This window comes from Vespa velutina, chromosome 2 (genome assembly GCF_912470025.1).
Source record: "Vespa velutina chromosome 2, iVesVel2.1, whole genome shotgun sequence".
Lineage (NCBI taxonomy): Eukaryota > Metazoa > Arthropoda > Insecta > Hymenoptera > Vespidae > Vespa > Vespa velutina.
The window spans coordinates 17,035,287-17,049,102 of NC_062189.1; the positions used below are offsets into that span (position 1 = coordinate 17,035,287).

Here is a 13,816-nt window from a genome sequence, read left to right on the forward strand (position 1 = left end):
AGAGCCACTCAAGAATTAACAAGCGATGAAACGACATACCAATTACAAATACAAGCGTCCGATTGTGGTACAGAACCACAATACGTCACAGCCGATCTAATGATACACTTATGGGAGAGACAACTATTTCCCAGTTTTCGTGCTAACATTAACACAAGATTTACTTTGCCAGAAGATGTGCCCGAAGGTAGAGTTATAACAAAATTAAGCGCAACGACGCCCAAAGACGGTGCTGCTAGTAATCTGGTATATGGTATTGCTGGTGGAAACGTTGGTGACGCTTTAAAAATCGATCCAAATACTGGAGAGGTATGATAATAAATAATGACACAACAACAAAAAATAATTTCTTTCATTAATATTTTATTAAATATTTTTATATCTAGGTTCTAGTTGCCTCTGGATTCGATTATGAAACGGCACCATATTATGAAGCTTGGATCGAAGTCCGAGATTCCGATGCGCCAGCATTAAGAAGTGTCGTTCAATTGTTGGTCAATGTCACCGACGCTAATGATAATGCACCGGTCATGGATGCATCCATTTACAATGCAACTGTACCAGAAGAAGAATATCCACCTTTATTCGTATGCAAAGTTTCTGCTAAGGATCGTGATTCTGGTGAAAATGGACAAGTTCTTTATTACCTAGTCGATGACTTTTCCGAATCCTTTATGATCGATAGCAATACTGGAGAAATCAGTACGAACGAGAAATTAGATCGAGAAGATGTAAGTCCAATTTTTTTTCCCTCCTAATAAACAATCCCACTGATTATTTATTTGAATAATTTCAATTTTATTCTCATTCCATAGATATCATCTTACGAATTGATCGTTGAAGCTAGAGATCAAGGTCAGCCAAGATTAACTGGCACAGCTATGGTCATTGTTACGGTATTAGACAAAAATGACAATCCACCGCGTTTCACAAGATTGTACAGTGTCAATGTAACAGAAAACGCAGAGATCGGTACATTTGTCATACGTATTACCAGCAGCGACATGGATATCGGTCAAAATGCGAACGTCACTTATATTTGTACGGATAATCCAGGAAAAAAGTTTTCGATCGATGCAATAAGTGGTAACGTTACGGTGGCTGGTTACCTGGATAGAGAAGAACAAGATGAATATCTGTTAAAGGTATGAATTAATATGATATATGAAAGTTTATGTAATGCAAATAAAAATGAGAAGAAAACTGGTTGGAGTTATAGACGACCTGTCTTGTTCCCCTATAATATCGTCATAGAAAGTGTAACATTTTTTGTTTTTTCTTTTTTTTTTTTTTGTATCTTTTGCTCTATTCTACCTTAACATACCAGCAGACAGATCGGTATATCTGTCACTCGATGATAGAAAAAGTTGTATTTCAGCATGCACATCTAGTAAGGATAAGTAAGAAAATACGTCATGTATGTCATGCAACGTGTCAAACTGAATTTCGAAAGAGTTTCTTAGAATATAACATTAAACGTTTGACATAGATTTTCTTTAGTGAAATAATATCTATAACTTAATAATGTATCACCAACGAAATATATTACTTACAGATCGTCGCAGCCGACGGTGCATGGGAAACAGAAACGGCATTGACTATCACGATCCAAGATCAAAATGATAATCCACCAGAATTCGATGAAGAAGTTTACTATTTCCATTTCCCTGAGTTACAGCCACCTGCATCACACGTGGGTCAGGTTACAGCTGTGGATAATGATAAACAGGGTCCAAATTCAGTGATATCTTACAGTCTTTTACAACCATCGGATCTTTTCACGGTTGATCCAGCAACCGGTGATATATTTAGCAAAAGATTGCTCCGTTACAAGCATACACATCGACCTTCCTCTCCAGAAAATTTATATTCCCTGACGATAGTTGGAACGGACAATGGGAAACCACCGTTATCCTCGAAAACTGTTGTCCACGTGAGCGTTGTCGATGCCAACAACAACACGCCTAAATTCGAACAGAGATCTTATCTTTCACCGGTACCCGAGAATTATGGGGTCGGTAAAAAGATCATGCAATTGAGTGCAAAAGATGAGGCAGATTTCGGTGCTAACGCTGAGATAAGATATTCATTAATAAGCATCAACGAGACTTATGATTATTTCTCGGTCGATGAAAAAACTGGTTGGGTTTACGTACGTCGAAGTTTGGCTGGTATTGCTGTAGGTAAAACATTTGTATTGAAGGCACGTGCCATTGACAAAGGTGTGCCACCGCAAAAAGACGAAGTCAATTTGACTTTAGTAATATCAGGTGAAAATCGACATTCCCCAACTTTCGCTGCTGTTAGTTATCAGGTTAGAGTACCTGAAAATGAACCGGTCAATACGACTATATTAACTATCAGTGCTGTGGACGGTGATTCTGGTCCGAATGGCATGGTACGATATAAAATATCAGCTGGAAATGAAAGAAACGAATTCTTTGTACATTCTATTACTGGAGCAGTCACTATTTTGGAACCTTTGGATTACGATCTTGTTCAAAAGTATAGATTAAATATAACAGCGACCGATTTGGGCTTTGAACCGAAACAAGCTGTCGCTACGTTGACTGTCACCGTGTCGGATATTAATGATAATCCACCTACTTTTAATCAGAGTATTTATGAAGCATATTTACCAGAGAATTCGCCACCTAATAGTTTTGTAGATCAGGTTTGTATAACACATTATTTTACTAACTAATATCAATGAGATTCAATTTATCAAACAATCAAAGGCCTCTATATCATAAAGAATATTTTTTAAACAACATTATTATATATTGACAGGTAATAGCCCATGATATTGACTCGCCAAAGTATGCCGTGGTAGAATACAAGATTCTAGGTGGTACAGGAAAAGATCACTTCCGTATAAATGAGAATACAGGGGTGATAAGGTCAGAAATCAGTTTCGATTATGAGGAAGCCAATGAATATACTTTAGACATAATCGCAGCTAATCCAGATTCTAGTCCCCAAATGGTTGGGTTCACGAGTGTCCATGTTCATATAACAGGAGTGAACGAATTCTATCCCAAATTTATTCAACCAGTATTCCATATGGATGTATCAGAAAGTGCTGATGTTGGTACTTCTGTAGGTCTAGTTCAAGCGACCGATCAGGATTCAGGAGAGGATGGTCGTGTGTATTACTTGTTCGTTGGTTCATCCAACGATCGTGGCTTTACAATAGGATCTGAAACTGGTATAATAAAGGTTGCCAGAAGGCTCGATCGTGAAACACAAAATCGTGTGGTCCTGACAGTAATGGCAAAGAATAGTGGTGGTATACGTGGAAACGATACTGACGAAGCTCAAGTAATCATATCCATTCAAGATGGCAACGATCCACCTGAATTTCTTCAAAACACTTATGACGCAACTGTATCGGAAGGAGCAGCTCATGGCACGCGTTTACTAACTGTTAGAGCTGTAGATAAAGATATAAGACCACAGAACAATCAATTCTCTTATTCCATTATCAGTGGTAATCTTGGTCAAGCGTTCAAAGTCGATCCACAAACAGGCGATATCGAAACAGCCAAACAACTTGACAGAGAAACTATATCTTCCTATGATCTCACCGTTGGTGCTATAGATACTGGCTCACCTCCTCAAACTGGTACAGCCACTGTTCATATCGAGATTCTTGACGTCAATGACAACGGACCGATCTTTGAACCCCCTGAAGTAATCGGCTACGTAAGCGAAAATGAACCAGCTGGTACCAGTGTCATGACTCTTAGCGCTACTGATCCTGATCTACCACCAAATGGTGCGCCATTTACGTACAGACTCGTTGGCGGTAGGCAAAGTGATATGGTCACACTTGATAAACATTCTGGTGTTCTAAGGACAACGAGAAGTTTAGATAGGGAGACTATGCCACAGTTGGATCTTGTCGTAAGTAAAATGATAACTTTTGTATAAGTCAATAAAATATATATATGTGTGTGTGTGTGTGTGTGTGTGTGTGAGAGAGAAAGAGAAATCATATTTCAACTTTTTTGAAATAGGTGGAAGTTGAAGATTCTGGAGTGCCAAGAATGAAAAGTGAACATACGATAACCGTCATCGTCACTGATCAAAACGATAGTCCTTCGACACCACGATCCGTCCATGTAATAGTACATGCATTTAATGGGGCTACTCCGCTTGGTAAAATTGCAGATGTGCATCCTAACGATCCAGATATCACTGGGATTTATTCTTGCAAAATCCTTCAAAGTTCTAATACTAGAGTTTTGAGTATTCCAAATGCTTGCGACTTGCATACCAACAAGATTACACCTGGTACGTAATAATTTATCTCATGAAATAAAAATACAAGTATTTATTAATATAATATAATTATTGTTGTTATTATTGAATATAGGTATCGGATATTCTCTAAGCGTATCCGGTAATGATGGCCGTCATCCTGACGTAATATCAAAAGTCACCGTAGAATTCATATCCTTCAGAAACGCAACGATAGAAAATAGTGTGACTTTGCAAATCATGAAATTAAATGCAAAAGATTTTCTAAATCAACATTATCGTGCACTATTGGATTTATTGCAAGAAGAAATTGAGGTTGACGATACCGTAACGATTTTCAGTCTTGGAGAAACCAATGGCAATGCTAATATTCATTTGGCTATTGAAACTCCGCAAGGTAAAACGATATGAAATAAAAATTATAATAATCATTGTCTACCTATATGACGAAGATTCATTAAATTTTAAATATTGTTTCATCAGGTTATCGCACGAAATACGAAGTTAGCGAATTATTGACACGTAACCGAGATAAAATTCAATCACTGTTCGATGGGACTACATTTACAATTGGATATTCTCCGTGTAAAAATATGCCATGTGAAAATGGAGGTAGTTGTACTAGTCGTCTAGCCATATATGATGACGCTAGAATCACCGATAGTCAAACTTTGATCTTAACATCCCCAAGAATGTTACATGAAATGATGTGCATATGCAGAGATGGTTTTACCGGTGAGAAATGTGAAAGAAGGCAGGATCCATGTTCACCGAATCCTTGCTTATTGGTGAGAAAAAAAATAAACAATTCGTAAACTATATATATATATATATATATATAAAAAATATATATTGTCGTGTAACTTACAACATTTTATCATTTTATAGGGTGGCCAATGTCGTAGATTGGGATATGACTTTCAATGTACATGTCCTATCGATCGTGAAGGAAAAATATGTGAATTGGAAAGAGGGGATGCGTGTGCCAGTAATCCTTGTCGAAATGGTGGATCATGTAGGAAAAGTCCTGACAGCTTTAGTTTCTTCTGTCTTTGTCGTCCTGGTTATAGAGGAAATCATTGTGAAGCTATTACAGATTCGTGCAGACCAAATCCATGTTTGTATGGTGGTTTATGTGTCGGAGAAAAACCAGGGTACTTGATCATCTTATTCTTAATCAAATCCTAATACTAAATTTACTCATCTCTCTTATATTTATACATATATTCTTTTTTTTTTATATATATTACAGATATAGATGTAGTTGTCCAGAAGGACGTTATGGAAGACATTGCGAACGTTCTACTTTCGGTTTCGATGAACTTTCTTACATGACATTCCCAGCATTAGATGCCAACACTAATGACATAACTATAGTCTTCGCTACAACAAAACCGGATGCTTTGTTATTATACAACTATGCACCACAAACAGGAGGACGATCAGATTTTGTTGTCCTAGAATTAATTAATGGAAGAGTCGTGTTTTCTTATGGTGGTGCAAGAAGTGCTATTACATCGGTTTCGATAAAGAGTGAGAAGAGTGTGTCGGACGGGGAATGGTGGAAAGTGATAGCCACAAGAAATGGAAGAGTTATTTCTTTGAGCGTATCAACGTGCAGAGAACACGGTGACATTTGTGATGATTGTAGACCTGGCGATGGAACTTGTTATGCCGATGACGTTGGACCAATAGGGTTAATATCTCATTGAAATTAATATTATTTTTTATTTAATCCTCCCATAATCACAAATAATCACATGATATAATTTTTATAGGACCTTGAATTTCAATAACAATCCACTTCTCTTGGGTGGCCTTGACAATGTCGATCCTGTATTGGAACGACCTGGACAAGTACATTCCGATGATTTCGTTGGTTGCATGCATTCTGTATCGATAAACGGAAGATCTTTAAACCTGACAAATCCATTAGCATTGCGAGGTGTGAAACCTACCTGCAGTAGATCAGAGAAAAGCCCATGCTCGAAAAATGATAAAGATTTAGTCTCTGTTTGCGGACCAAAATCAAAGTGTTACGATAAATGGCATCAAGTAACTTGTCAATGTGGATTACTAATTGCACCAAATTGTCATGGTGCGTTCGAGCCTGTTACTTTGAGCGAAGGTGGATATATTGAGTTCAAGGTATGTATGTAGAATGTAAAAAGAAAAGAAAAAAACAAGAAAAGAAACATTAACATATAATTGCTTTACGTCAGCAAAATATTATTTATCAATATTATCGTCAATAGATATCAGACAAGCATAGAAGAATACAATTATTAGAATATCTCTATGGAGGATCAACAATGTGGTATAAAAATCGTTCAAAACGAACAGTTGGTGAAGAATCAAATATGTTCACGGTGAATCCAGTATTAAAAACGGTTGGCCTGATGTTCCGTACTGTCAAACCTGATGGCATTTTGATATATGCCGCGACGAACAAGCATTATACGTCAGTAGAGGTAAGATAATATTATTAATTGACATGATCAAATAGGATTAAACATGTATTGTCATATATTCTTCATACATTACAGTTACGAGGTGGTCAGCTGACTTATGCATCATTATTGGGTTCTCCTGTTAACATGACCATGCACGTTGAAGGTGGCCTAGCAGATGGTAACTGGCATAATTTAACTTTACACGCTTATTCTCGAGGATTGAGATTACTCGTCGATGGTGTCTCCAAAGGAGACGAATTGGATTTAGCTGGAGTTCACGACTTTCTCGACCCATATTTATCCGTCTTATCGATCGGCGGAGCTAGCCAGAATCTTTATCACGCTCGAAGTGCTGGCGCTAAGAGCTTCGAAGGTTGTCTGGCAAATTTTACGATAAACAACGAACTCCAACCATTTAACGGTTCAGGATCTATTTTCAAGGACGTGTTGTATCACGGAAAAGTTAATACCGGTTGTAGAGGACCAATAGGCATTAGCACAGCTACATCAGCCGATCCTCTTAGCATCGGTATCACCCTAGTCATAGTGTTTTTCATTATCCTGTTAATAGCGATCCTCGTGAGTTTCATAGTTTTCCGTTTGAGACGTCAGAACAAGGAAAAGTCGGCACCATCTGTAGTAAATAAAAATACGAACGCTATAATGACCGGTAATCCATTGGTAGGAACGGGTAATGATAATCTCATGTCACGTCACGAAAATACATATATTTCCGATGGATCTGATTTGCGTGGTGTCGGACATATGGGTCCGGAATTGATATCGAAGAAGTACAAAGAACGTGAAATTAATTCGACGAGTGAACATAGACCACAAAGGCCAGATATAATCGAACGAGAGGTAACGAAATCACCACCGATCAGAGACGAACATCCACCTTTGCCCCCACCTACTCAAACCTCTCTTCATTCGCACGAACACAATCAGGAACCTGATATGCCAGAGCATTATGACCTCGAAAATGCAAGTTCCATCGCTCCAAGTGACATCGACATAGTTTATCATTACAAGGGTTATAGGGATGGCATGAGAAAATACAAGGCGACGCCACCGCCCATTGGTAATTATGGAAATCATCACAAGCACACTGGACAACAGCACAGACACGCCGGTCCGTTTCCACCGCGAGCAATGCCACCACCAAACGTAAATCAACCACCTGGGCCAGCACCGAAATTATTACAAAGTACACCTTTAGCTAGATTATCACCGAGTAGCGAGTTGTCCGCTCAACAACCGAGAATCCTAACGTTACATGACATCAGTGGGAAGCCCTTACAAAGTGCATTATTAGCAACCACTTCATCGTCCGGTGGTGTAGGAAAAGACGCTCTAAATTCAAACAGCGAGAGAAGTTTAAATTCACCGATCATGAGCCAACTCTCGGGATCAACGGCAAGTCGTAAGGCACCGCAATCCAATAACGAAAATTCGGTGAACAATGTATCGTCCGGTCCGATGGGCCTGACAGCCGAAGAAATAGAAAGATTAAACTCAAGACCCAGAACGTCTAGTCTCGTATCGACTCTAGACGCTGTAAGTTCGTCCAGCGAGGCCAGAGGACCACCTACTCATGGACCTCTTCATCTTCACAGACGTCACACGCCACCCGTTGAAAGATTAGAACGACGAAATTCCTCTACAACCGATGAAAGTGGCAACGATAGTTTCACCTGTTCGGAAATCGAATATGATAATGGTTCTTTGGTCGGTGACAAAAGATCCGACAATCTTTTCACGAAACAAGATGACGAGGAAGTCACTCAGCGAACAAACGAATCAACTCAATCAACAAAACCGCCATTACCGCCCAACGTTAATTACGATGGATTTGATAGTTCCTTTCGTGGCTCGTTGAGCACGTTGGTCGCCTCGGACGATGATTTATCAACCCATATGGGTGGTCTTTACAGGCCTACCAACAATGGCTCACCTTCGACCACAACAACGGCTCTCAGTTGGGATTATCTATTAAATTGGGGCCCAAATTTTGAAAGTCTCGTCGGCGTTTTTGTCGACATCGCCGAGCTGCCGGACAGCGCGAATCGAGTACCGAATACTCTTAGACTACCAGCTAGTATACCCAAACCATCGGAAGAATACGTCTGATAAGATTCAATGACAAATTATAAAAAACATTTTTATCATTCAAATTTGTCATTAAATGATAACAATAATTGACGTTATTCTACCCAAAGAAACTGTCCAATTCGCGTTCATTTATTAAATCTTGACAGATTTCTTGATCATAATATTGATACGAATCGATAGATCAGGAACGTACATGTGTCTGTGAATTTCTGTATATGTATATACATACATATATATACAGAATATTCTGTGTTGTATGTGTGCATATATATATATATATATATATATATATATATACATATGTATGTATATATATATATATATACACAAACAAAAACACATAACGAACGATGATATTCTAATCAAAATTACTTTATCTCGAAATAATAAGCGTTTAGTTTTAACGAATTTTTTTAGGGAGATACTTTTATATCTACAGATTGTCTATATATATATATGAATTTAATTAGATAAATCTTCCGAAATAGCGAATTTTCAAATTCGTTAATATCCCATCCTTTAGCATTTTTCGAATAATTTATATTAAACGCGTGCGTATACGTTTTCAAATGCCATTGTAAGTAAACACACGGGTACTCGTCCGTAAAAAAAAAAAAAAAAAAAAAGAAAGAAAAAGAAAAAAGAAAGACAGGAAATACAATATTTCCGTTATTTAGTTACTTATTCGATGCATTAACTACTCCATCTTTTTTTTTTTAATTAGTTAATTAAAAAAAAAAAATTTATATATATACGGAAACGAGCAAGAAGAAGATGAAAAAATAAATGAATTTACGATCTATGATCGTTCAACGACGTCTGTAAATAATTGTATCTTTAATTTTTTAATAACTATTTGCGTCATTAGTATATAAAAAATTTTAAAGAAAAAGCAAAAAAAAAAAGGAAGAAAGAAAGAAAAAAATTTTTCTTTAAAGAGTAAGGGAGAGAATTTTCTTTCTTCTTTTTCCTTTTTTTTTTCTTTTCTTTTTTTTTTTGGTTTTTTTTTCTTAAGCTTCGCGTTTATCGACGCGAGAAGCGCGCCATCGAAGCTACCAGACTGATTTTTCATACTCCGTAGTATATTATATATATATATATATATATATATATATGTGTGTGTAATTATATATATATATTTATATATATATATATATATAGAATATAGAAAATAATTCATGTCGATCGTTTACGACATTTGTAAATTATCAACTATTATATCTTGTAAATATATTCGTAGGCGTTTTACTGTACAAAATGTGTATGGATGTATGAACATACGTACGTATGTGTGTATGTATGTATGTATGTATGGATGTATATGTATGTATGTATGTATGTATCTATATACGTACGTATGTATGTACGTATGTGTGCGTTTACTTGTAATAAACGTAAAAAAATTTGCATAAGATTTTTTTTACAAAAGTAAAACTTTCTTACTCTCTTCGTTCTCTTTATTCATTATTTCATTATTATTAACACTTTAAAAAATTTTTCTCTTTTAATCTTTTAAAACGCTTAATCGAAAGAAGAAAAGAAAAAGGAAAAAAGAAGAAAAACAAGATGAAAAAAAAAAACAGAAAACATTCAATAGTGTGTCATATCGAGTGTGTTCTGTCAAAAAATATCGAGTCAGCTGTGAAAATGTTATAATTCATCATCCTTCATGTCATAAAATCTTGTCACGTTGCTCTTGTCATCAATGTTCTTAAATAATAATTAATAATAATCATATATATCTCAATCAATAATCATATATATCAATAATAATAATAATAATAATAATAATAATAATAATAATAATAATAATAATAATAATAACAATAATATAAATAATTTTTTTGTTTCACACAAAAGAAGAAGGTATAGATCAACGTATAAAAAAAAAAAAGATGTAATTTTATATCTAGGAAGAGATAACACACTCGGATATGCATCCCTTTTGAATTTGATATAGATTCCTAATCGATTATTGTGGAAAATGTTTGATCATTTATGATGTACGGATAATGTTATCATCATTTTCGTCATACGACGATGAGCTTTTAAATAGCGCTTATGCTAATATCAGTTTAATAGCTGATCAAACTTGGGTATATAATCAAGAGGATTTATATCGGAATTTAAATCAATCCTTGTGGATACAGGTACGTATACGTGTGTATGTTTATATGTAAATATATATATATATATATATATATATATATATATATATATGTATATAAATATATTAAAGAATATTTCTTTTTTCCCCTCTGTTCATCTTATTAAATAAATTTAAACAAAATTTTATATGTATCGATATGTGTGTAAATATATATATAAGCAGAGTTGTAAACTGATCGAAAAGTACAAAGATAAAGATGGTACTTGTCCGAAACATGTTCGAGACGTTATTCCAGGATCACGACTCTCAAAATATGGTAATTACGAGTATAACGAGGAACGTGAGAAGATCTATAGATCAGAGAATGACGATATACGATCGATCAACAAGACATTTCATTTCTATGCGAAAGAGATCACGGAACCGTGGATGTTACCGGAAGTGGAAGAACATTTCGCTCGGTTAATTTCAGGGAATGTTAAAAGAGCGAATCCTAAACTGTTAGCCGTTCGATATTTTCAATTAAAAGTTCGTATATCAACAATTTCGCTAATTTCAAATAATTCTCTTCGCAAAGCTCAGCATTGAAGGAATTGCAGTCTACCGATAGTTCACTAAGAGAATATAATACACGTATGCAACGTCATTTCAAGGCAAACTGGAACGATGTTTTGCAAAATGAACATTCAGGACATAAGATTAATTCGAATCTAAAGAAACGAACAAGGAGGCACGGTGGTGAATCATTTGCTATTTATAAACCTAATAATATTGGTAAATAACTTTGATTTCTATTTTCTTTCACTCTCTCTCTTTCTCTCTCTCTATAAATATTTTTTATCTATAATATTATATATATGTACATTAGAATATGTAATACTATTAATACGCAATATTATCTACGAGTATACTAATATATATCTATGAATGTACTAATATTATTAGTATATAATATTATCTGTAATATGTTCTATCCTAATTTTATAAAATCCAGATACAACAGGAAAGAACAATGAAATCAGTGATCACAAAAAATACAAACCACCTCGTTATACAATCGACGCGCCAGGTGAATTACAATTGCAAACATGTATTTCTTGTGAAAACGTACGAGATCTTTGGAACCCAATTAAAATAGAACAACAGCAACAACAACAGCTGTTCATTACTCCGAATAAACGTTTACACTATCAACAACGACAACAACAACAACAATGTAATCGTCAGGAACAACGTGTTAACGTTTGCAAAGGCCAACAACAATTATACTGTGCCGTACAGTATCAACCTTTGGCGTTAAAAATGAATTATCATCAAACTAGATTTCAAACGGATAGCTATGAGATAATGAGAAAACCTTTAGCGCCAAATTTGAGTCCAGAAGTTCCAGAATTTTTTCCAAAGTGTCCTGTCACCTGTTTGAATAATCATAAAGAACAAAGAGTTAATCCTATACAATATTTTCCATCGTTGAACGAGAAGAGTTATCAAAAGGAATTATTTCCTTATAATAGAACTTATGAAACTGTTGTAGTGACAAGTTTCCAAGTAAATGTAACATCAAGTATTTCATATAGAATATTGTCATGTTTTCTATAATAATCGATGAATATATTTATTGAAAAATTATAGAACATACCTATACCAATGTTACCAAGCATGGACACGAGCCATTATATGAGAACACCTAATCAATGGATCCAAAGAGTAACAACACCTGGACAAATACATATACCAGTTTCTTCATCTAACCAACCAGTTTATAGATCTCTTCAAGCAACACGTACGAGTATTATTAATCAAAGACCTCAACAGGTAATTGAAATGTATGATAAATAATAAAAATTTTTTTTTTTTTACATATGACAAAGTAATAGTTATTTTTCGTGATCAGGTGAATCCAACACCTATTCCAGTTTATCAACGTCCTTTGGAACTTTATACGGATCCATCTCAAATTCGTAAAAATACTCAAGGAGTCGACTTCGATAATTTAATATTATTGACAAAAAATGCAATGAAAGTTCGAAGAAGTTCTTCAAGAAATCGACAACAATCTAAACAATCTAATAAAAAGACTGAACATAATGTCTTTCAATGCTTGAATAAAAGTTGTCCAAAGAAAACTAAAGAACTTATTAGTATGAACGCAGTAGTAACGGAATTGGAAAGTTTTGAAGAGAAATTTGATCATGGTAAGGTTGCATCTGGATGGAAAACCAATGAACCATTGAGACAACAACAAATTACAGAACATTTGAAATCAAATGCATGGACTATGATGGAAAACACTGACGCAAGAACAATATCAAGTAATGAAACAGATATGGAAGGGGATTTAACACAAAACAAGAAACGTCTTTACAGAGATGTATTAACGCACACATTAACTCTATCACATATAAAATTAAAAATTTAAATAATCATGAAATTATTAAATTATATTATAACTATGAGCTATGACTGATAAAATTTTAAGAAACAAATTATCATTATAAATAAAATATTATGAATGAAAATAAATTCAATAAAAAATAGAAAAATCATCCATTAAGAATTTTATGACATTGAACGAGAAATGAAGAATTAAAATTAAATGAAAACATTAATTTTTAATGAATAATATAAAAATACAAAAAGAAACTGGAAAAAAATTGATAAATATATGAAATTGAAATGATTTTAATTGAAAAAGGAAAAACAATCCTCAAAGTAAAATCTTGGAAAAATTTTTAAAAAGAATTAAAGAATAGATTCAAAAAGTGTAGTATTTTTTTTAAAGAGATATAAAAATATCTTATAAAAATTATTATATGTCTCTCTGAAAATATCTCTCTTTAATAAATAAATAAATAAATATAAAAATGCATGCACTACT

The 13,816-nt window shown here is 34.6% G+C and overlaps 2 protein-coding genes across 3 annotated transcripts in view; both read left to right on the plus strand.

Moving 5' to 3' along the window:
* The window catches only part of LOC124947218 (cadherin-related tumor suppressor), a 104,000-nt gene extending 94,420 nt beyond the window's left edge, over positions 1-9,580 (plus strand). Inside the window, exons 10-22 of the mRNA XM_047489062.1 lie at positions 1-309; positions 387-731; positions 816-1,145; positions 1,556-2,674; positions 2,791-3,906; positions 4,020-4,296; positions 4,379-4,660; positions 4,747-5,051; positions 5,152-5,417; positions 5,516-5,959; positions 6,042-6,411; positions 6,519-6,734; positions 6,810-9,580. The exon at positions 1-309 is cut by the window's left edge and continues 122 nt beyond it. Of these exons, the coding sequence (XP_047345018.1) occupies positions 1-309; positions 387-731; positions 816-1,145; positions 1,556-2,674; positions 2,791-3,906; positions 4,020-4,296; positions 4,379-4,660; positions 4,747-5,051; positions 5,152-5,417; positions 5,516-5,959; positions 6,042-6,411; positions 6,519-6,734; positions 6,810-8,846 (7,416 nt within the window). The 3' untranslated portion in view covers positions 8,847-9,580. The remainder of the gene's footprint in view (positions 310-386; positions 732-815; positions 1,146-1,555; positions 2,675-2,790; positions 3,907-4,019; positions 4,297-4,378; positions 4,661-4,746; positions 5,052-5,151; positions 5,418-5,515; positions 5,960-6,041; positions 6,412-6,518; positions 6,735-6,809) is intronic.
* A 1,542-nt stretch (positions 9,581-11,122) lies between these two features.
* Positions 11,123-13,543, plus strand: LOC124957872. Of its 2 annotated transcripts, none has more exons than XM_047515333.1 (4): positions 11,123-11,712; positions 11,933-12,492; positions 12,571-12,753; positions 12,833-13,543. In XM_047515333.1, exons 1-4 carry the CDS (start codon positions 11,574-11,576, stop codon positions 13,355-13,357), a joined length of 1,407 nt encoding a protein of 468 aa, XP_047371289.1. In that variant the 5' UTR covers positions 11,123-11,573; the 3' UTR covers positions 13,358-13,543. The 2 variants fall into 2 exon arrangements, with proteins under 2 accessions (XP_047371289.1, XP_047371290.1); XM_047515334.1 differs by having other exon boundaries at positions 11,933-12,486.
* Positions 13,544-13,816: the final 273 nt, after the last annotated feature.

Excerpts from the sequence above, each read along its gene's own strand:
- LOC124957872 (XM_047515333.1), top strand. The coding sequence starts at position 11,574 with ATGCAACGTCATTTCAAGGCAAACTGGAACGATGTTTTGCAAAATGAA. Across the intron at positions 11,713-11,932 it reads TTATAAACCTAATAATATTG|ATACAACAGGAAAGAACAAT; the intron begins GTAAATAACTTT and ends TATAAAATCCAG. Across the intron at positions 12,754-12,832 it reads TTAATCAAAGACCTCAACAG|GTGAATCCAACACCTATTCC; the intron begins GTAATTGAAATG and ends TTTCGTGATCAG.